Raw genomic sequence first — 25291 nt, forward strand, 5'->3', positions numbered from 1 at the left:
GAACACTGTAAATGGAGAGATCTGGTAGGTACGATGCCGGCCACTGGGATGGCAGCTTTAACGACCCGTTGCAAAAAGCCTCGTTTTACTTCGCTCTGCAGCTTTGACCCGAATAGCACTGCGAGACTGTTTTGGTTTAACGGTGGTGAAAGAAGAGTAAGCATGCTCAGCAGTCAGCAGACTATTAGGTTGGTGTCGGAGCTGGTGGAAGTTTTAATACAGTATGTTGAAAAACCGAGATGCTGCAAAGCCCAATCGTGGCTCTGGTTCTTCTGAGCAGCTCTGAGCAAAAGAAAGCGATTGTAAAGTTGTGCTTTGGTTGGAGTAGCATTTGCTGAGAATCGCGGGACGGCAGGCGGCTTTGCAAGGGAAGAAACGTGGGTTTGTCGGGACCATGTTACGGGAAAGACCCAGCAACTGATTTGAAGGACAACGCCGACTTGCCTGGCGTTTAGCTTGCGGTTAATATTTCTTTTTTTAAGTGCTTACGTATGTCTTTGAGTCTCAGTATCGATGAGACTGATGAGAGTGCTGAGATGAGGACGAGTATCCCATAGTGCTTTGCGACTGGGTAGAGCCTTGGACATTGCTCTGGTAACCAAGCCGCGAGCTGGAGTGCTGCAATGAAGAAAAAACTATGATTTATTGAAACGATCTAGTGTTTCGCATTGACCGAGTTTTTCTTGTAATGCTGAGCTGAACACAGCTAACTTGTATATTGTTACATAATAAACATTCATTTGGTTTACACGCATCGTCTGTTCAGCTCCGACTGTCAGATTGTGCTACACGCTACGCCAAGATGTGTTAAAAATTATTTATGTTAGTGATTACTGCTGCAAGTTTAGTCAGATTTAGACTTGGCAAGTATTCATCATTTTCCCAGTGTTCATACCCATTATCCAATCCAATCAGCAATGATGAATGAATAATGTCTGGCGCGTTTTACCTGGTAGTCTGTTTGAAGAACACTGGTTCCTGAGGTGCGAGGTTTTTTGTTTGGTGGCCCCTGTTCCTGTCCATGCTGTATGGAGGGGCCCGTGTTGGCCCCTGCGGCGCCCGATGTGCCGTTTGTCTGCGCCGAGCTCTGCTGGGTTGGAGCCTGCTGCGTCTGCGTCTGCGTCTGCCTCTGTGCAGCCGTCTGCTGGTGCTGCTGCGTCTGGTTCTGAAGATCACACAACACATCACGGCGCTTTGAATGCTACCTTTAATTATTAGACATTTAAAGCAGGACAACCATTTTAACATAAATTATTCATTTCAGAACTTCGCAATAAACTTTTGCAAAACCGCATTGAACGAGATTTTTTTCCTCATTTAAAACTGAACCGCGTTCCACTTTTGGCATTCGCTGAAAAATTATTCTGTTCGGAAGATGTTGATGTCACTTGTCTTTTCAATTTACGCTATTTTTTTACTTTTTATTATTTCCATTGCAAACACTATACAGGCTTTGTTGATGGATATTGAATGAATTCATTTGTTGCGATTGCTCGTTTAATTGATTTATATTGACTGGCGCAATATCATATATATATCGTCCACTTCAAAGACACAGTCAGACATCTGTTTTAATCAACCAGTAATTTAAAAGCCCTATTTTTAGCTCTGAAACGTAAGTTGCTGTAAAATATAGCTAGGAATACGTGTTAAAAACAAGCTAAGATATTTGTTGACATGCTGGGCAGCAACAGACTGTCAAAGCTTCGTTATGATGTTCACTTAAATATATATATTGACCAAAAAATTGCTCATGAATAATTTTGTGTTGTGTGTATGAAGGAGGAAACGTTCCAAATGACCAAATTCATCAGGTGAAACTCACTGAAAATAAAAGATGTCATTTTAAGTAAATACGTTCTTAGCTTTTTTTTTTTTTGTACATGCAAACCTTTTGTAAATCGGGGCTTTCGCGTGTCAGAAACCCAATCCACGTCCGTAGGCCTCTGTAATGCACGCGTGCTTCAGATATGTTTGCGAGGTTCATCTCAAATACACTCACAGCCGTCCTGAAATTGTGCTACCCAGAAGAGCAGCAGTTGAATGGGCATTACACGGTGCGGCCGAAGCCAATAAATGTAAAAGTAAATATTAGCTCCCTCCAGCACTGCAGATGTAAGATGGTTATTTTATGCTGTGTGTGTTTGTTTGTTTGCATTTGTTTGCCTTTTGCCTGAATACATTTCATCCTTCAGTGACTGAGTCCATAGCTTAACAACGCTGCTATCTGAGCTCTTGCTCGGCACTCAGCTTCCCTCTTAGTTACACTGGAATGAGCAACATCACAAATGAGCATTAGAGAGTAGAGACTATAAGAAAGCAGTCATTTTAGCAGACGCTTTCATCTAAAGTAGCTTGCAGTACAGGGAAAATCTCCTTTAAGCACCGATGCCTCGCTCAAGGTCACAATGTCCTTTGAGGTTTTCAGACCTACGACATTGCTAAAGCCAGCTCTTCAACTGCGTTGGTTTAGAAGCCCGCAAGGTTAAACGAGTTCGGTGGTTGATAGTCTGAAAAGCAAATATAATCTGCACCATATTTCAATCAAAAAAATTGTAAGGCCAACAAAAGCACGTACAAGGAAAATAACATGGGTCCTATGACAAGTCCCAGAGGGACCCCACAAGTAGACAGTAAATAATCTGTCCTTGAGAGAGAAAACATTTCTTTCCAAAATGTATTTCAGCAACACGTCGTAGGTGTATGAAGGTGGACTTAAACACAGCCCTCCTGCTGAACCGAATCATTTATTTATGGTTGAAAACAGAACTGTAGATGCATTAAAAGTGTCAAATTACATCAACGCCTGCACAGCTCTCGGTCAAATTCTCCCTCAAAACGTGAAAAAAGTCCATGGATTCTTAAGTCAATTTTATATTTCCTGACTTTATACGGAGCAACAGAGTCGACAATGACTGTACAAACATAGTTCAAATGCGACTAATTTCTCTGGACCAACAAAAAGGAGAGGAGAACTAATAAACCTCCACAATGAGGTGGCTATATAAACTTCTGTAAAGTCTAGAGCTGTGGATGAAATAAAAAGGTGGGAACACAACAAAAACGTCTGAAGAGTGGAGAGTTTACATGGACAGAAAACATTAAACATAACAAGTATATGGTCAGATAAACAATTATTAACAAAGCCAGTATTATTAGCACTGAAGCCATAGAAATATAGATCCAAAAAAGTCCAGAAGACCTAAATGACATTTACTGTTCTCAGTTGCATGCAGCGTTTTTAATGATGATGCAAAATTTGCACAACTGTATTAATATTATTAACTTTTATATAGGCAATTTTTTGGAGTCACGATCATTTGTTGCCATTTAATTTTAAATCATTATCATTTAAAATATTATATCCCAGTAAGCAGATGTGACTGTAATATGACCCTAAAAAGCAGGGTCCTCAGTGAACAGCTGGTGTCGCTGTTGGACAGAATTACTTTATAAATACTAGCAAATTTTACACTTTTAAGGTCATATTTTGTAATACTTGCATTGATTGATTTTTGTAACATCTAATTTTATAATAGGTTTTTATTTCTGTAAAAACTTGTCTCATTTGCCCTGACTAACGGCAGGCAACGGCCCTAGGCAGAAGCTGTACAACACAAACATCATGAATCCAGTCGGCCCTGATCTTAAATGATCCTTGCGCTTTTGAGGTTATGTCAATTTTGGCAGATTATTTTACATTAATTTCATTCATGCAAATTAGGGCTGTTTAATTACATGTAATTACCCAAAAATGAAAAAATGACTGCATATTTTATTCATATATATGTATACACACACACACATATATAAAATATAATGTAGTAGTGGTTCTAATGGTTCTTGCAAAGCACATGAAAACACATCTTATCAAAATAAGAAAGTTTTAAATCATCCATTGTTACCTTCTCTGTTTTCTCCTCCGGTTCATCCTCGCTTAGAAACTCTCGTTTGGGGTAGGGAATCTGACATCCAGCAAACACACTAAAAACACACACATGCACACACAGAACACATTAAAGCAGTTTTTAAAAGAACTGCAACCGGGTTACTTAATGGCAGGTGAACAACTGTGGTTCCTGTTTAAGCCGCTGTAAAAGCTGTTTTAATATTTGTGGTATGCTATACTACATAGTGAAATGAAAGCAGACACCCGCTTCTAATTTAAGGGTTTGGCTAGGTTCCAGTGAAAACAAATCGTATCGCAATGGCACAGAATGACACTCTAGAGAATCGAGTACCTCTTTCACCATGAAAATTAATAAAGTGAGTTTTATAAAAATTGATACATTGAGTCTCAAGCTCAGACATGAATGAGACAACCACACAAAATTAACTTCCCATAGCTTTCTTTCTATAGTTGGGTGCGTTTTAGAGAATATTAACTCTTTATGAGGGCTGGGACGATGAATCGTTGCAGAATTTTTTTTCCTGGATCATTTCGAGATTTTCCGAATGCATGGCGATGCCTCTGGAATCGATTCTGAGCTTAGTTTTGAACCGCAGATGGCGCTGCATGCTTTAGAAACAGCCGTGTTCGCTTAATTCCAGGCTTGAGCCTAAAATAATCAGTAATAAAATAAAAAAGGGCTGAAGCGAACTACAAGGGTTTTTACTTTAATCTTGTGTCATAAAAGCATTCTGAGCTAATAACGTGACGCACAAGCACTCTTCTTCGTGAGCATCTGAGTCTGTGGATAAAACTAGAGTAGAGCGCCATGTGCTGCTCAGAATCGATTACAGAGGAATCAGGATGCATCCACGATGATTTATTGTCCCAGCCCTACTCTCTATTAATGCTAACTGTTTTAAACAAGTACATATGACTGGTGTTTGGGTGTCTACATACTTTCGGTCATTGACTTTTCTGCTCTAAGATCACTCAGCATGTGGAAATCGAGTCTTACTCAGACGTAGGTAAGGGGTCCTCCAGGAAATATGGGTCCTGCAGTGCCTGCTCAGAAGTGATTCTTTGGTGGGGTCCATAGTCAGCAATTTCTGGAGCTAGATCAGATTCGATTAATTACTGTAGGAAGGATGAAGCTACAAGATGGCATGGTTTTTGGTCATATTGTATGTATGAACACTAAATTGTGGCAATTTAATAGACTACCTCACCGATACAGAACAAATAGATAGATGCCATTAGCTACTGTAGGAATCAGTTACAAACTCTTATTGAATTATTGCAATATTAGCAAAAGGAATGTCTAAAATCACTAAAGCAAATGATTTACACAAGTAAACACCTTAAAACTAACATTTAAAAAAACACTGGTACTGTGATATAGTTGATTTCCATTTTGATACGAGCGGACAATAAACTCACCAGGAGAAACACTTTGCTGTCTGGTTTGACTTTATGTTTCTCCATGTATTTAATAAGACTGCTGTTGGCATATCTGCAAAAAACATTCAAAGAATGAATATGTACACACTTAATGGTAAATCTCGAGGTACAGCTAGTCTTTGCACAATACATACATTTGAGATCTAAGGGCTCTGAACTGGTTCAAGGAACGCAAAACAAAAAAACGGGAACAAATGATATTTAACACGAAAAAAAAAAAAACTGCTCTGAACAGAAACGTTTATTTGAAATTACGAATGTGAGGTAAACTCATTTACTTTCGGTTATAAGATAAGACACAAGACATTTAAATGATACGAACTAATTATGTGAAACATGTTATTAAAAGACAGATCAGATATATATGCAGAGTTGCTATATAATAAAATAAAATGATTAACCGGTATTGTTTTCTAGAAAACCGTTTTTGGAAGGTAAGAACAGAAACGGTAAAATATCAGTTCTGCTGGGAGTTTTCCCTGCTTTTAAGCCCTGGTTGTTATTCTGGTAAAGAGCTTTACTCACGTGGTTCTTCTGAAATCTTTCTGTAGAGTGGGATATTCTGGCATTTTCCGGATATCTTCCCAGTCTTTATCTAGAAATTACACATAAACATAATAGTGCACAGTGCCAGTTCAAATACTGAGTGATAATAACATAAGGACTCGAACTACTATGTACTTATGAAAATTATGCATTTGATACAATTATTTGCTGCTATAGTGTGCATTTGCTACACTGTACTTACAAATAACGCATCAGCATTTACTACTTGAGTCTTCCATGCACATATACTTAGAGTAATTGCTATAAAGAGGTAAATAACAAGGTACTAACCCTCATTCTAGCCCTAAACTTAACCTCGACTCATACTGTAAGTACACCTAAGAGCCTGTACTGTAAAATAAAATGCAGTTGTCACATCTGTAGTTACTCTCTAATAACCTCAGCAGCAGACAAGAGCTTTTCAGAAGCATCTTGCGTCAAATTTCGGTGTTAAAAAACTATTTTCAGGATTTTACTAAAGACACCAAGTGAAAATTAGTGACGAAAAGATGTAGCACAGCTAATCTTATTGTATATGCATTTGTGGAAGCTTCACTTTCAAATGCAAATTTAAGGGAAGAGAGTATTTAAATAAATCGTGCAAGGTGATTTACTGAAGTTTGAGTCAGTTTACTGGTGTTTGCACCATTATTTCACTCCCAAAAAGCCCATCTTAACTCATACTACACCAGTGGTTTGTAGTAGATTTCACATGCCTGGTTATAATCGGCCCTTTGCTGTTTTGCGCTGCCACACTCAAGCTAATTTAGCCTGTTTAGTAAATCTGGTCCTAAATATCTATGTAACTTGTGCTCCGCTTTTTGCTTTGGCCCTATTCGGTCTAGTTTTCTGTTTAATTACTCATTCAGTTCACCTGTTGTCTGATTATCTCAATAATTTCCCTTTGTTTGGTTCATGCTTATGAACCCTCACTACCCTTTGAGTATTTGTCCCCGCACGCCTATGAAATATCAACGCTTTTGGGTGGGCAATTCACATCGCCTTCTATTTCCAGTATGTTCTGTACAACCGCTTGCAGCAACTGCGGCATCATTTTTTTTCATGCTGGTCAATTATTGTGGTATAATCCATTTCATATGAACCATCACCAATCACCCATTCACTGATTCAACAAATCAATGACAAGTCTTTTATCACTGTGCAAAAGCTTCACATTTAGGTGAAAACCAAATGACTCAAAACAGTAGCACTAATATACGCAAGTAATATATCAAACTTGTAGCTGGGAAGAGGGCCCACACAAGGACAAAAGATCACAGGCTTTATAAAAAGTCAAAAAAAACACATACAATATTTAAACTTAAGCGAAATAAGAAGAGGTAAGTCAAGTACATCGCTAATTTAAATTGCTTGCTCCTAATCTTAAACAAAAAAAGCTATCATAGATAAATCCTGAAATAACTTACTGAGATAAAACCTCAGCAGATTTATTTTTACACCAATACAACAGCCAGGAAATGCCATGAGCAGTCAGTCCAGTTTAGATTCAGGTAAACTGATCCAGTCTAAAACAAGTGAGGTTAATCTAATGAATTCCTGAGAGTAGTATAGCGAGGCAGAGCAAAGGTGGCCATAAGATAAGCTAAGCTCCTTCACCTGCTGGGAAGCCCATGACGCTGAATATGCGATCTAACTGGTCGTGATGGAAAGGATTGCTGGTCTTTATGTCTTCTTGTCGGCAATGGAAGATCGGTTCTGACGTCAATAGCTCTGCAAAGATACAGCCTATTGCCCAAATATCTGAAAAGAAGTCAAAGAATATTGAGTACAGATAACAAAGACTACAGACAGACAGCTTGAAATACACACAACTTACCAATTGCTTTGGTGTAGTGTCTCGCCCCGAGCAGCAGTTCGGTGCCCGTACCAGAACGTGACGACTACTGGGTCCAGATCGGCCAAGGGCTTCAGTGGAGAGTTAAATAGTCGGGCAAAGCCCATATCGCTAAGAAAAACAAACACAGAAACCCATAAATGGCCCACTCCTATCATGTTTGAAGGTCATTTCAAGCCTTGGGTGAGCAATACATTTGGTTTTTCATGACATAGAAGAAGACAATAGTCTGCTAGTCATCTGTAAGTATTTCACTTAATATTATTAAATAACTGGTGGGTTTTAGGGGCCATGAAGTGACAATGTGGCATCATAATTATAATAATAAATGCATTGAAATAACATTGAGAACATTCTAGAGACTATAAGTGTTGCCAAGTCTGCGGTTTTCCTGTTTAACTGGGATACTCTTACACCGCAAAACTCCCTCCTTTTTTTCAACTGAGGATGAAATTTGATTGTAATTTTTCATAGACATTTTTCTCAGCTATATCCGAGTACCAACTGTGCTGGTTTTGTCGTGCAGACCTGGCAACCCTGCGCTTGATTAACAGGAAAGTAGAAATTGTGCTATTTTCGAAACATAATGGAAATTGTTGACCATATTCTGACCCGTGTGTCATAACCCATGAGAGATTAAATAATTAGTTGTGCTGCTTGCATGCTGTGGCTCCAGTACTCAAGTGAGGCAAGATAAGACCGAGAGCCACAGTGTAACCAAACACAATAACAAATTCCACTGGCTGGTAAAAATAGTGGCGACAGGCCTGAGTAGTCACCACCCAGAATAGTGTCTTATGTAAGACAATGGCTTCACATTTGCACAGACTGACCCTACAGCTGCTTAAGCTCTCGAAACACTGACAATATCACCTAAATAGAAAACTAGTAGACCAAAAATGTTTCTACTGAATTACAATCTCATTTTCTTCCTTGATAATTTGCAACATTTTCGGGTATTTTCAGTACCAATTTTGACTCTTCCTCGCTCTGGGCCTTCCCCCATGACCAGGATATTGGCAGGTTTCTGAAAGACAAAGAACACAAATGACCATAAATGATGTGTCCAAACATCCTGAACAGATGGATGTGCAAATTTTTACTACAATCTAAATCAGTACAGTACATCAGTACACGGTGGTTCAGACTTTATTAATCATCACCACATCATCGTTTTTTTTTCTAAAATAAGCTGTTTCTGTTCACCAGGGCTGCATTTGTTTGATCAAAATACGATAAATGGCAATGCTTATTATAGTATGATTCATTTAATGTATAATTAATGTTTAATTATTTATATCTGAAATATTTGTAAAAACTGAAATATTTTATTCTTAAATATATGTTCAAATGCAATCGATAGCTGTGATTAGCATCTGAACCTTTAGCATCATTAGTCTAGATCCTTCAGAAAATATGATTTGTTGCTCATTTATCACTGGTGATCAGTTATTAATAATTGTTCTTATTAATAAATGGTCTAAAAAATGGTTTTGCTCGCTTAATAGATTGTGATTTTTTTTTTTTTTGATAAATTGAAAGTTCAAAAGCACATATTTAGTTTATGGTGTTGATTAATAATGTGTTTCCCGTCGCTTTAGATCAATTTAGTGCATATTTATATAAGAAAAGCGTTAATTTCCATTAATAAACACAAATTTGAATGGTAGTATAACATGGTTTCTAAATAAATATTAGTATTGTTGATTCTCAAATGATTTGTGAAGGTTTATGTGACACTGAAGACCGGAGTAACGATGCAGTGCTGTATATCTGTTCACACCTGTATGAACCATATATCCATGACACTGATTTTGTTTATGGAAATATTCTGTCTCACGGGGAAGCTGTGGCAGTTGCTGAGCTATCGCTCTTCGTATGGCAGACAGCATCTTCATTATAATATTTATGCATCTTATAATATTCATTGCACTGCTGTTGCAGGGTGTTAATATTTCTGAAGGCCATGCTGAAGTGAACCTAAAACCATATAGAAAATCGAACAAAGCATGTGAATGCTTTCGTAAACGCTCATAACAACAAATGGTTTTTCTTTTAGTGTATAAAGCCAGCAAATAGAATTGCAAAAATAGTTTTCCAAACTGCACAAATTAATTAGCCGTCTTGCTTTCTTAAGATTGTGAGTGCTTTATTTTATGTCCACTGGATTCTGTATGTTTATCTAACTTGGTGGCACTAATACAGATAATACATGCTTTACAAAATGAAATGCAGTGGACAGACAGACGTCACGGATCTGAACGTGATTGCGGGTGACTGGCCGTTGCATCAGTAAGTAACGATGTCTTCTAATTATTCCGAGACGCTTGAGTTTCTATGAGCCTTAATGAGGGGATGTTGCTATGGAAACAGCAACCACAAGGCTTCTGTAATTCACTCAACAATACTGCCATCTCGAAATTGCTGCTATCATTCACTAGAATTCACTTCGACCATCGGGAAGTCTTTCTGAAGTAAACCTGCAGGCCTCAATGTCGAAAAAAGCAAAGAAAAAAAATAATACTTAAGTAACTACCATTCATGTTAACGTTGACATGATATCGCTGAATGCAAACACTAGTCGTGCCTGTATAATAATGTAAAAAACGTGCATCTAGCACATGCACGTGGAGGTCAGTGCAACATCGCACAGGCAAAGCTTCAGGAATAATTCCCCCGAAATAAAAATTCTGTTCGATTTTGTAACCCTTATGTAATTTCTAAGCTTTTATGCATTCCATTCTTCTCCTGAACTTATAGACAGTAATAGATTATGATTTTTTTATTATTATTATTATTATTATTATTATTCAAAACCCCACACACATGGTTGAGTCACGTAACAAGTTGGTAGTTTCTACCAAAATAACTTGGCTGCCTCTGTTAGAAGAACAGATGACCAAAAATAACTATTCCATTATTATTTACTCACCTTTATGTAAACCATATATTGCTATATTTTTTTAGAGAAAAACAAACATCATTTTTCAACATCAACTGTAGCTGAAAGTAACATAGTTAATGTCAACCTCTGTTGTATGAAGAAAAAAATACTTTACTAATAAATACTAAGATATGGCTTTATGTTATTATTAAATGAAAAGGTTTCCACTTTTGGTTAGAAGCACATATTCGCCAAGAGTTTTTTCCTCAATAAACTCCTCTTGCTACTATTTATAATTACTCTTGACCGGTATCACTTCTTAATTTGTGGTGAATTCCAAATCTTCAGGAGTTGTATGTAAAAAGTAAATAATTTAAAGCACTTAATTATACTTGAGTTAAAGACACGAGGCTTTTAATTAAGTTGGGTAAAGCGTCTTTCACATAAAAGAACTGTTAAGGACGTCATTGTGTTGGTTTATTAAAAACAATTAGTTTAATCTAAGATCAGTAAATAAATGCTTGACCAGTGAAGTTAAGTAAATAATGATAGAATTATCATTTTTGGGTGAACTCTCACTTAAAACACTTTTACACAGCATTTTTTTTTTCTAAGGACAGTATAAATGAAGAAGAAGAACAGCTGTCCTGCTGTCCATTTCTAATTCATGTTGACTAAGTCAGCTGTTGAGCAGTGTAACAATGTCTATTACTCTTATATACAACTAGGTTAATGACGGAGCATGTCATTGATCGACACACAGCAGGGATCGATGGGATTACATAACAGTGCAGAAAATACAATCCGTGTGTGACACTTTCCACTGGATTCAATCCATATCAGTCCCAGTCTGTGCTGATGCTTTTAACGAACGCTAACACCCTCTTAACACTGCACGAATAATTTGGTTTATTTTTTTGACCGTCAAATAGTACCTTAACATAAATCTATTTGCATGCAAAATGTAGCCAATGATTAAAAAAAGCTAAAACACACCTTCACAAAATACAGACATCTGTGTAGTAAATGATATTGTTAATCAGCTGTAACTAATCAAATATTAAGTTTTCACATTTTTAAATTCATTTTACTTTCTTTAATAAAGTCATTGACATCTCTTTATTTTTCCATTTTAACAATAATGGTTATCCTATTATCAATGTGTTTTGGCTCAGTTTTCTGTACCACACCTGGCAACCTTTTTATTAACAAGAAGGCAAACGCCAGAGAATGATGATTTAATTGCTGAAGAAGGCATTTAAACTCTGCACACAGGACAAGAACAGTCTAAAAAGAAAAGCATAATTTCTTTTTATGTGTATGTTTCCAGATTGACTGCACACTTAATGCGCCACAGTAACGTATGGTTCTTTAAAAAAATTCTTTATTTTTTTTTTTATTTTTAATGTTAAAGGTGCTGTACGTAGGATTTTGACTCTACTGAAGCATAAAAATACTAGAATATATTTGCAGATATTTAAGAAACATGCCAAGTTAACATACTTGTTTATCTAAAAAACAATGCTACAGTCAATTATTCTCCTCTGAAAAGTGCGTTCCGGCCCGGAACGTCGGCTTCTGTTTTGGTACGTGAAACCTTGCCCACCGCCAGTTTACCCAATCATGTTTCGGATCCACAGGTTGCCAGTTGGTTGAAAACACAGCGTATTTCATTTCAAACTGCATGTGCGTCTGAGTAGGAGTCGTCGGGTGAAAAAAAACCTCCAATATTTCGAATCTGGACTGCAATTCCCAATTCAACCACTCTGTGTCAATCCTACATATAGCACCTTTCATTTTTGAAAAAGGAACTTAGCTAATAATTATGAAAATTGTGTACCAGTCACTGTTTCTGTTATACTATATACTTCTGCAGATGGCTTGTGTCTGTACTCACCAGATCTCTGTGCAGGACCCAGTTGGCATGCAGGTAATGAATGCCGTCTAAGATTTGGTAAAGCAGAGACTTCACCATCCCCCTTGGTAGCTGCATGGGTTTTTTGTTGGCCTTTGACGCTCGATGAAATTTTATGATGTGCTACAACATAAGAATTGGTAGAAAGTTGCATAAGAGTTGTGCGTACGCAATAGCTGATTACTATTTCCTGCATTCATTTTTGTTTCTGCTAAGGTGCCTTGATTTGGTAGCAACCGATCTCTCTTGATCACTTTGCATATTTGCTTAACCACGGTTGAGGTGGCAAACATCAGAGCAATCGATTTTCAGAAACGATGAAAACCACGCAGATCAGAGGGATGCCTCTAATGGTTTCAAGGTCAATAAGGGCCAAATTTAGTAAACGGGGCAAATTAGCACGAGAGCACAATCCCAACAGGGCAGATAGGAGTGTAAAGTTCAATGGATGATTTACTGACATTGCACACACATCAAATCCATCGTGAAAATCCATACAGTAAACAGACTGTACTGCGTGATTCATTTAAACACTCTCCTCCCATGCATCTGAAAGGAAACAATAAGAAATGGCGTATGCAGGAAGATCGGCGTTCATCGGTGCTTTTCACATATTAAATCGTAAGGTTTAAGGTAAATCCTGACAGTGGTTCTTTAACACAGACAGTTTTGCACTGGCGAAGCTGTTAGTAAATCTGGCCCCAAGTCTCTTAATATATCAGATAATTTGATGTTTGTTCAGATTGTGAAATGCGATGCACCTCACCACAAAACATAGCATTTATAAATTAATAATTTAAAAACTATAAAATAAATTTGAAAAATTTGAATGATTCAATGAACTCATGTGAAAAGTTTAAAAATGTATATTTTATTATTTATCTATTTATTAGGATCAGAAAAGGACAACAAACTCTGATGATATTCAAAGTCATGTAGCTCAAAGCATAAACTGTGCTATACTTCAAAAGAGATCAGACAACTCCTTTAACTTGACACTGCATCTTAAAAACTAGGCAAGACTCCCGACCTAACGCACTTTTACAAAGACAATCAGCTAAAAAGCAGCACTGTTAAATAGAAGATGACGTTACCTGTGTGAAGAACTTCCACTAAAATGTATCAAGCCCTTGAAAATGTAAGATATAAATATAAATATTGAGTTGTTTTCTCAGCTAATTTATTGATTAAATGCAAGGTCTGTTACCATTTTCAAATGATTTTGAAAATGTTAGGAATTTCTTTTTTTCCCGTAAACACATAACGTAGAAAACAAGTGCGACATTATAATAGCTTGAGTGCATGTGTACTCACCCACAGGTCATGCTCAGCGTAGTCAAACAGGAGCCAGACTTTGCGGTCACTGTGAGAGAGAAATACTTTCTGCAGGGCGATGACATTTGGATGCTTTAACTCTCTCAGCAACTGCAGAAAGACGGAGAGACACCTGTTCCTACACCTGTTCATTTTCCAAATGTCGCATACATGTCAAAACGTTGAAATGACTGCAATGCAGATTAAACTTTCTATCACAAATACTGACCCTGGGGTTAACATCCATCTCGAACAATCAAATCACATTTGGATAGCGTTAATAAATACGTGTATCCACATTATTATTCAATCCAAAGTAAGCCTATGGCATAGACTTTCATTAGGATATATATATATATATATCCATTTTTATTAGAAGAATAAGGTGGATAGACAATGTTTAGCGCTCTGAAGACTGACTCCCTGTAACTGAACTCTGGCTCTCTTCATAAATTTACCAAGAGGGTCAGTTATTCTGACCTCGACTGTACATGTCTACTTAGCCATGCTGTTAATCTGTTGAGTATCTCAAACAAATGACATGGTGTGCACAAGTAATTACAGATTTGGGCTGGCAACTGCATATCTGCAAGTTCAAATCCCATAAGAGGTGATTCGCAAACAACCGCCTTAAAGCAAGGCAGGTAGCTCCAGAGGAATTCCTGCTGTAAGTGTAGGCTGTTTTGCAAAGAAACTGTCTAAATTACTACTTTTAACAAGCAGTTTAACAGATAGTCAGCAGGTTAGATGGTTTGCAATATGTGAAGAATGTCATTCTTTGGAACGAGAGAGTCTTAGGCCCAATCCCGTTTCTACCCCTTGGCCTTTCCTCTTTCCCCGACCCCTCCATTCATGTGAAGGGGTGTCTCGATTCTCTTTTAGTTGGTGGGGTAGGGGTAAGGGAATATTCGAGGGAGAGAAGTTGCCTGTATGCACATCTGTGCATGTTTCTTTGCTGCAAAAACTACAATTTTCCCTTGCAGGAAAATATAATGAAGAGATTTAGTATTTAAACTGTATTTCAGTATTTAAATAAAAGTCGTGGAACAGTATTAACATGTACCTAGATGGGAAAGCTGCGCAAAATGTGTGCGTGTTTGTGTGTAAGCGGTGCATTAATAAAAAAAGCTTGTGGTAACAGAAATCAATTTTTTTAATTATAACCTACAATCACTGACTTCAGTCACATGTGCATCTCAGAAAGAGCGTTGAGTTTCGGCTTCTTGGCTGACCTCTGACTTGATGTATGACGACATATGAAGTCAGTAAAAACGTGCACTCAGGCACGCGCACGTCAGTGATTTAGACAATCATTTTAAAATGAGAAATATTTTTGTTACAAAAACCCATCGATCTGCTTCAGAGGACATGTGATAACCACTCGAAGATGTATAGGTTAGTAAAAATGCAGCTTGTTTTTAATAGTTATTTGCTAGACTAAAATCAGTACTGCAATGTAACTTGTATTTTGTAAGATACAAGCCGTGTTTGATTCTTTGATTGACCTAATGCAACTGACTTTGGTGATTGCATTCACCTGTGTTTAGTTGCTCATTTATTTGGTCTACAGACCTGTGTTTCAGTTCCCTTTTCTCCGGTCTCACCTATGGCTTGCAATGTTTCTGCATTTCTCCTGTGACCCTAAGTTCCAAACAGTTTTGTTTCCATTTACCAATTTGCAGATGGATATCCAATTCAACACTCTCCTTTCCTTGCACCATCTTTGACAGAAGATCAGACCACAGATGCACCAAGCAGTGGTACAATTCCTCCTACTCCTCTTCCCCCAGAAGGGTGACTAGAGGTCATCTGCTTCAAGGAAGCTTCTGTGAGTATTTTAATGGCTTGTTTCCACTGAGTGGTACAGTTCGCTACAGTATGGTACAGTACGTAATTATGTCAGTTTCAATTTTGAAATGTACCAAAATATTGAACCATACCGTACCACTTTTTGGTACCCTACTGTAAGAGTGCCTAGCGCAGCAAAGGGTACCAAAAGGGTGGAGCTATCTGCAGAACCTTGATTGGTCGACTGCAATCTGCACTTTTGCGTGATATAATAAGATGCCCTTTACACGTTCCGCTCTGTCCGTGAGATTACATCAGAGTGTTTCTCAATATGCATTCTTTTGTTCTCGTGGATTTGTAAAACGCCAATCCTCAAAAACTCACTATTTATTACTGTTAAAACATTACTGCTATTGTGTTATAAAGTGTAGTTTTAAGAGTTTTTCGATCCAGTAATTAGTTGTTTAAAACTCAAATCCGCTGTTTATTTATGAAGCTAGCCTATTTTAAAAGTTGCTCTGCTGATTTCGTCACTTTAGACGATTGCAGGGAGCTCAGTGCTATTCTATCTGGGGAGAGCAGCCTAAAGCTTGACTAGTTCTTCCGACTAGCTGTTCCTCAGTCACAGCCAGGACAGCCATTCTGTTCCTGTTTCCCACAGATCCAGCTCCACAGTCACAGCCAAGAGAGCCGTTCACGTTCCTGTTCTCCATGGATCCTGCTCCGCTGTCACGGCCAAGAGAGCCGTTCCCGTTCCAGATTTCCGTGGAACCCGTTCCGCAATTCCACAAAGTTAGGAGCATAGAATTGTCTAAAAATGTCTTTGTATGCCGAAGCACTCAGAGTTCCTTTTACTGGAACTAAGGAGCCAAGCCCAGCTCCTGAAAAACAACCCCACACCATAATCCCCCCCTCCACCAAACAACGCAGTCAGTACCATTCAGTACCGTTCTCCTGGTAACCGCCAAACCCAGACTTGTCCATCAGATTGCTAGATCAGATTTCTTATAATACAGTTAACTGTGGAATAGTCAGGAGCGAGGAAATTTTACGACTGAATTTGCTGCACAGGTGGCAACCCGCAGTTCTACGCTGGAATTCACCGAGCTCCTGAGAGCGACCCGTTCTGCCACAAATGTCTGCAAGCCTAGGTGCTTGATTTTATACACCTGTGGCTATGGAAGTGATTGGAACACCTGATTCCGACTATTTGGATGGGTGAGCGAATACTTTTGGCAAAATAGCATGTGAACAAAAATCATTTAGATTAGCGCTTTAAAGCTCAAATTTTTACACTTCATGCTAAAGATAAAACTAGAAAACATGTTGAAAATGATCAAAACATAATACAAAAATAGGATGCAGTTTGACATTAAGCTATAAAATGGACCTAAAATGATGAAACCAAAGTCCAAATAACAATTACCAATTGATACTAGCCAACTTCAACACCTTTCACCCAGCTCTGGAACAATATGACTACTGTTTTGCCTGTTCAACAATGGGAGGTCAGATATTCAGACATTGAGAAAGAGAGTGTTTGATCCTATTAGTTTGACGGTTACAGCAACATAAGTCCAAACAGGTAGTCAGACAGTACATGATATCACACTACACCAAGAACAGCTAGGGTTTAAACAATTTAAACACAATTCAATGGACAAATTGTCTGCAAGCAGCACAACAACAATGCACAGTGCCGTGACTCATAATGTGGCCTTCTGAGACCTCTACACCCATGACGTCTCAACCTCAACAACAATGTTGTTATGCAGTTGTTTTTAATCTCAGGAAAGACCTGGGCTAATTGTGCTGCTACTGAATCAATTCTATGCTAAGGTTCTTTGAGAAACTTGGCATGCAAAGATGTTGTGAAGCAAATAAACAAGTTTTTGGTACAGTTATTGCTTTTGAGGCTCAAACCTGTCCCACTGTGTTTGATTAATCATTGCAATTATTATTAAAATGCAATGTTGTCTGTGCTACAGACATAAATGATGGCAATCATGTGGATTGCGTAAGAGATGTCTAATATTTTTATTGTATAGAAAAGTAGTAAGTTTAACCAGACAGATCATAAAACGGGTGTAAAAATCCCAGTGGACAACAGAATCACAATAGAATTAAGGTCTACACTGAACATTTAATTAAAAAGCATAATACGTGTTGCAAGAAAAATGCAAATTAGGCTAGAATTTACAATGTAAATTAATTTATGCATTGGATCATACATAGTGATAATAAAAAACATATGCACTTTGGGCACATAAAAAAGAAACTATGCACAGGGACACTGTTACAACGAAGCAAGGCATGTCTAGAATGTCACTGGGTGACATAGCTGATCTGCCCTCACTACAATTAAGACTTAAGGAAAGGAACTGTTCATAGTTAAACAAACAACAACAACAACAACAGAGTTATTTTGTGTGATGCATTTTAAGAAAACGTATTGTTATTTTTTTTTATGTTACAACTTATAATGTGCTTAAAAATGATGCCTTTAAAAAGGAAATTGTTGTATTCATTGTGTTTATTTATCTATGCATTTATTCACTTATTGTACGATTGAACGAAGTGTACTTTTATCAAAATGAGATGAAAATGTTAGGGAGGGACGATTAGGGATTAGATCTGAATAAGATTTTGCTGCGCTGTTCAAAGGTTATATACGTAACTCATTCCAACATGTAATAGCCTACTGATCTATTCTGCAGGGCATAAAAAAAAACTCATTAAACCTTCAAAAATCTCACTATGTGAAAGTAAGAGAACATGCATCAATCAGTACGCTGCATCCGTGGATTCGGTTTTAAAGGCATAGCAGCCTAATTTAGCTACTGATGTTATTTAAACAACAAAAAGAAAAATCACTCACTGCTCTTGACTGAATCACTTAGTAGTCCTAAAGATTAATTAAAATGTATTTCTATAAATAAATAAATATATCTGCTCTAAATAATATGGTAAACAAGTTGATATAAAAAAAAAAAAATGCATAACTAGCCTATATAACTATTGGTATTTCATTGTAAAGAAAGCCATGTTCTTGTTTTTTATGAAAAGTGGTTATATTTAACATAACACCAGAGTTAAATCAGTGGTCATCATGATAAAACCTAAATGACATAATGGGTTTGGGAATGTTAGAAAAATGCTTAACAAATGCTTTAGCTGACTAAATTTACTGTACATTTAGTCGACTAAAATCATATGATATTTCAACAATTCAGACGACTAAACTATGACTAAAACTAAAATGGTATTTTAGTCAAAAGATTACGGCTAAAACGAAGTTAAAATTAACGCTGGTTAAAAGAGATGAGCTTCCTGTATTTTTTAAATGAGTCAGGAAATCAAATGTTCCTGCGAGCAGAGAATCAACCATAGATTTTTTTTTTTTTCTTTAAAACCGCTGTGGCTGTTCTACGCGAGGCCGCTGAACCTGTTTCGAGATTAGTTGGTTCAAACGTGGCCACACCTTACAATTCTTTTCAGAACAAACTGATTAGGACCGAGAGAAAGACAAACAGTGGCGCTGACGTGCCTCGCATTTAACAGTGAAGCTGGCACGCACAATTCAGACAACAGGACAGATGTAAGAGAAAACATCCAGCACTGCCCGTGCATTTGCTGGTAGGCGAGCAAAGCACTTAACTCAGCCTAATGCAAATAAGCACAACTATTTATGGGCCATTTATTAGTGTTGCTTGCAGAGGCACAGAACCTCATCCTTTAATCCATAACAGCCTCTTTGCAAAGCTGCATTACACTGTGACAAAACCACAAAACAATCCACACCGCTTCTTTTTCTTAAGCAATAGTAGTATTTATGCCGCTTCCTTCTGTTTGCAACATAAATGTAACACAGATGCATATAAAAAAACCTTATAATGTGTTATAACATCTCATGTTAGGCTTTGCGTTGTGCCTAGTAACAACCTTCAGCCGTTATTTATTCATTTATTCGTACCTTAATGTGCGCTACGTGTTGAGAATGAGTCAGACGTTGTGGTGTATCGGAAGTTTTGTTTCTTGTCTTTGGACACATCTTAGGACACTAATGTATCATCATGAGCTGCAAGGTTTAATTTGCATTTGTCGGTGCATGTTTTTTTACTCTCAAAGACTGCGTGCCCATCGACTTGCATTATATGACTGACAGACTGCGACGGTTTGAGTTCAACTCTTGAGTTCTACTGAAGAAACAAAGTCACCTACATCTCGCATGCCTTGGGGTAAGCACACAAACATCAAATTTTCATTTTTGGGTGAACTATCCCTTTAAGGGTTTGGCACCACAACATGAGGGTGAATAATTAATGACAGAATTTTCCTTTTTGAAAACGATCACGGAAAAAGATCAGGGAAGATCAAGGGAAATTTGATTCCTTGTTATTCAAGCACGTGTAATGACTACGTTGACTTCCACAGGGCTCTGTGCTCAGACCTAAGCTATTTTTTCAGTTACACCAGAATAGTTAATGCTGCCGTCACATCATTCATCTAATCCTTCATTACCACTGCTCACAACATAGACATCTCTTAACCTGTCTTTTTACTTCCCTCATGTTTATCATCGAAAGGTCTGCAACCAAGCCCTAGATAAAGTCTGCATCGCTACCGAAGATGAGCCATTGTACGTCACGGTTTAGTATTTTACTGTCGATTCTTACAGACCAACAGAAAGGTTGAGCCACAGGCCGCATTCAAACTAGACTGACTCACGAGCCGCATTCAAAGCACGTTCTCCAGGATCCACCATTACTTCACGAGTCTGTGACAGGTTAGGGTCATTCTGGTGCAAAAACATAGTCAAAGAAGATAATAAATAGTAAGAAACATGAGCTGGGCAATAATTGAGTGCAATTAGGATCACACAAAGCTTTTGTGCAAAAATACAACATTTTTAACCTTGTGGTAGTCATATGATAATGAGGACACTTTTGTCATGCGATTGTGGGAGAGTATGGCTGATTTGCGTGACCCAAAAAAAAAAAACGCCTTTAAAATAAGGCAGAACAGCCTGAACTGTTGCAGCTTCTCATCTACCGCAGATATTGAAAACAATGCTTTCCAGTATTATGCCTTCGGTCACGGTCAGATTTATTGGCACCCTTGGTTAATGTGAACAGAGAAGCCTATGAAAATAAATTTGCAATTCGTTTGGTCTATTATTAAAACAAACAAACAAAAAACTGAATCTTAACACAGAAGTAAAACAACTGAAAATAGAGGGGAAAATCCATTATATTTAATGTTATCCTGTAATATAGACTGGCCACAATTGATGATAGATTTTATTCAGTAGTTTTTGTATTTATTGCATGACGTGATTTATTTTCGCCCTCTTTAACTGAATTTTGGGAATGAATGAATGAATGAATGAATCATAAACAAAACTGATTAATTTTCACAGGCGTCCTTGTTCATTTTTACCAAGGCTGAACAATTATTTAATTGTATAAGGAAGTAACGGTATAAAGAAAAACGAAACCACTATCCAGCCAATTTAATTCTTTACTAATTCTTTAAACCAAATCTCTAAACTGCTTTTGTAAACTAACACTGCCTTACAATCAAAAAAAACTAATGGTCCTGAGTTTAATTAAATGCCTTAAAATACGATAAGAACATTTTCCGGTTATTTTAGCAAATACCGAGCAAAGGTGAAAGGCTTTCTTTTAGCTGGTGCTGGTTACACACGGAGCGCTTGGTAAAGTATCTCAAACTTACACACATATACAGTAGTCTAGTATTTAAATATCATGATTATATCTTCAAAACTGTGTTAAAGTTGCATCATTCACTGAAATTAGTGCTGCATACTTTCTGGAGTCCTCTGTTGATGAAGAACTGTAGAATGTTTCGTTGCAAAGTAGTTTAAAAAATGAGCTTTTAAGTAACTCACAGCAATTTCCCTGCAGGCAGACATGGAAATACCAGTGCCTTCTATCTGTTTCAGTGCATACTCCTTCTCGTCCTTCCTGTAAAAACACAAACACAACATTACTAAAGGTGAGGAAAGACATCTAGGCACATTCAGTAACGCTAACTATCTACTGTATTTCAGTAGCTTATATTTAAGCTATAACAGTATAATAATAATAATAACGCTATGTAAAAATGTACACACAATGCAGTTCACTGCACGTTAAACTATATATTAAAATGGCGCACTATTTCAGAACTACAATATGTTTCTTTTTGCCTTTATTTGTAATGCAATATCTATATTTTATCATACATTTAACTTGCAAAGCTAACATTCCTAAAAACAAACAACACTTGTTCGTATGTTTTGTAACCCAACGCAATGAAATGCAAACATTTTCCAGGGAAGTGCTTAAATACCTCTATAATTAGAACCAATTATAGCCATTACTAATATTTTTTCCGTGAATAAGCACCAATATATGACATTATCCGAAGGTGTGGTCGTGTTTACTGTTGCTCTGAGACTTTTCACAAACTAAATCCAATCAGTTAACAAAGAATCCAAATTACCTTGGGGTTTTTTTTTGGTCAATGCAAAATATATTACCCGACAGGTTCACGCTGTTCAGCACGCGGCCAAACAGAAAACCGCTCGGACGTTGGCGTGAGGTCAGACTATAAAGCCTTTGCACCACCTCTTCAGAAGTCATTACAAATATATAAACAGATTATCGAATGAATAACGCTCACCAAAAATAAATGCAATTCCAAAATCTATACTGCTCTAGGAAACGCTGGCCTCATCTAGCCTAATTAACTCTAATTTTCGCCACACCTGTGGTTTACAAATTTGTAATTTAGCTACACATGACCAATTACATCATTATTCAAACCTTAAAAAAACTAAAACGAAACCCCAGCCTTATAAACCTGACATGTGCTTATGAGCTGCGCTGACGATCAGAACAAACAGCCAATCAGACGCATACCAGCATATCTTTCATCCGTTTTTTTTTCTTCGGGATATAATTACGTATGACTATGAAAGAGTGAGCTGTTCTTAAACCACATAATGCCATGTCAAAGGCTGAACCCAGAAGATTAGAGTAAAGAGAAAGGCTTGCTCGTGTCCAGTGTTCAGTTATCTTTGACATATAAGTGTTTTTGGTAATGTTGAAGTTGTTGCGGTTACCTTTGTGCTTAAAGAGTTTGTGGGTGGCTCTACATGAATGAAGACAATAGTGTATGCGGCTGCACTTTAACCCGGCAGTCCACTTTAGACATTGTACTAACTATAACTAACTTTACATATACTTGTAAAGTTTCTGACACATGTAGCTGCGAAGTCATTGCAGTTAATATTGTTCACTGCTTTTATATGCAAACATGTGGATCTGTGCTGGCTACAGAACCTCATGATCCAACAATAAACATCGACTGATCTTCACTCAGAAATATATACTGGACTGTATATACAATCTACCCAACATAACTAAGCTGGTGTATGTTGAATGTAAGCACTTGCCTAAAATATTGAATAAATTCAGGAAGAGTTTTTTGTGAAAAAACAAGAAACCGTAATTCCATCCACTGCCCTGGTCAACTAACAAGTACTACAGAGATTAGCTGATTTTTTATATTAAGATTCCTCCATGAGTGGCTATGCATGCTTTCAACTTCAAAGTTCAACTAGAAAAACAACACACACACACACACACACACACACACACACACACACACTGAGGAATACTTACTGAAACAACAGCACAGATTAAATAGCAGCCCCAGTCAAAACGCATAGTGTGTAGACATGCATATGAGTGAGTGAGTGAGTGAGTGAGTGTGTGTGTGTGTTGTGCTACAGCCCGAGACGCTCACACGCGAGCCTACAGAGAACTAGCGATTTGACAAGTGGACAGACAGATGGAGTAAGCACCGTTTCAATCCAAACTTCCTAGTTCTCAAATCAAGACTTCGCTGAACAGCAGCTCGAGCGAGACCAGAGAGATACAGAGAAGCACCGATAACTCCTGCACAAACACACACATCCAGTGCCAATCTCCTTGCTCTGACCGTCTAAGAAAAGGTCAATCAAACCAGCATCCCACATAAACAACGCAGGACACTGCGATCACGTTCTGAGTTGACGGAGAAGCGAATGCATGTGAAATACTGCTGCTTTCACACGCATGCTAGTCTTTCGCCGACCCTCGAGTTGTCTTTCTTCTGCTCGACACAAAAGATATTTTGAATAAGGTGTGAATGAGCAGCTGGTGGTCCGTCCAGGCTCCTCAAAATATCATCTCAACACAGAAACGCATACAGGGAACAGCTTTTGTGCCTTTTTCGAAATCCTTGTAGCATCAATATCAGAAATTCTGACGAAATAGATATTTTCATATCATCACGTGCTGGTCTGATTGATCCAAATCACTTATTACTTTATATAACACTGTCGTTAACTCCTGTACAACGGCTGAACACATAAGTCCCATGCCATTGTGCATGCCATGTAAACTCTAGGAGTAAGAACTTCTGCACACGTAAACATGCCTTTCTGAACCTCTGAAAGGCTTTCAGGAAAACGAGAACTTCTGCACGGATCAACACGTGAACTCCTGCAGACACCTCGCTGCACAAATGAACGCATGTAAACATGACAAGTGCGTTTCTGAGCACACGGAAGGCTGATCGCCGAAGCATGTAAACTCCTGCCCGTGTGAAAGCATGAACACATGAACAGGTAAACACGTGAACTTCTGCAAACAGCAGTGAAACATACATCACGTTGGTTTGGGGGTGGACCGTTTGAAGTGCGCCCATGAAAACAAAAACAATCGCACAGGGCAGAGATAACAGCACAATTCCCCAGATACATATGAACACCCTGCACACACACACACACACACTGACAGTAGAAGCGCGTAGAGTGAGTGAAACGCGTCCATCAATCGCGTGTGTCTTACCCGTCTTTACGCTTCGCTTTATAAACATGCCCGTATGTGCCGCGACCCACTTTACAACCTTCATATTCAAACAGATCTTCCACTCTCTCCCTCTCGGCGGCGAGCTTCGTTTTGAAGTCGTGGTCCATTTTAACCCATAAATATTTCTTAATTTACAATAAAATAAAATATTAATTATTACATGCATTAATTAAATGATCCGATCGTTTTATTACCCCACCATTTCCTTGTTTGGGATTTTGGTCGGCTCCGCTTAATGGTCACGTGCTCGGTGACGTATGTTATTGTGGCCGATTGCCTTCTGGGAACCGCAGTGCACTCACACCAATCTATCGGTTTGAGTTAACGGCGGTAGGTCGTCTGTAAACTACAACGCGCAAACCGCGCTGCGGACGTCGTTCTTTCGTCGTTCCATTCCCTTTCCAATTTTCCAGGTGGTTGGAACGTTCAAACTTTGCATTGGCTGTCATTACAAGTGAAGTACGATAATAACTTGCGTCCTCGAGCACTGTCACACGATGGTGTAAAATACACGAGCAAACCATCGGCATACTCGTAAATAAAAGGGGACCAATTACCAGTTGCCTATTTACTGGTGCAGCGTTTATTCGCCTATACAAGGGCATTATATACAAGCTGTGCTGTTACGGTCTGAACTCACACCTTTACGCAACCGCCACTTTGATGGACGACCGCTACAGTCAATGGACGCTGAGTCGAGGGCGGCTTCTTGGCC

The 25291-nt window shown here is 38.0% G+C and overlaps 1 protein-coding gene across 1 annotated transcript; it reads right to left on the reverse strand.

Annotated features, from left to right (window-relative positions):
- Positions 1 to 25256, reverse strand: LOC122334662 (cyclin-dependent kinase 19-like). The gene is given in 15 exon segments (XM_043232675.1): positions 1 to 618; positions 950 to 1165; positions 3906 to 3984; positions 4908 to 4974; positions 4977 to 5004; positions 5330 to 5402; positions 5876 to 5945; positions 7514 to 7657; positions 7734 to 7780; positions 7782 to 7866; positions 8724 to 8778; positions 12533 to 12673; positions 13865 to 13975; positions 21564 to 21639; positions 24556 to 25256. Coding segments are annotated over 15 exon segments (1434 nt in total). The 5' UTR covers positions 24684 to 25256; the 3' UTR covers positions 1 to 504.
- Positions 25257 to 25291: the final 35 nt, after the last annotated feature.

Source organism: Puntigrus tetrazona, unplaced genomic scaffold (assembly GCF_018831695.1).
Source record: "Puntigrus tetrazona isolate hp1 unplaced genomic scaffold, ASM1883169v1 S000000608, whole genome shotgun sequence".
NCBI lineage: Eukaryota > Metazoa > Chordata > Actinopteri > Cypriniformes > Cyprinidae > Puntigrus > Puntigrus tetrazona.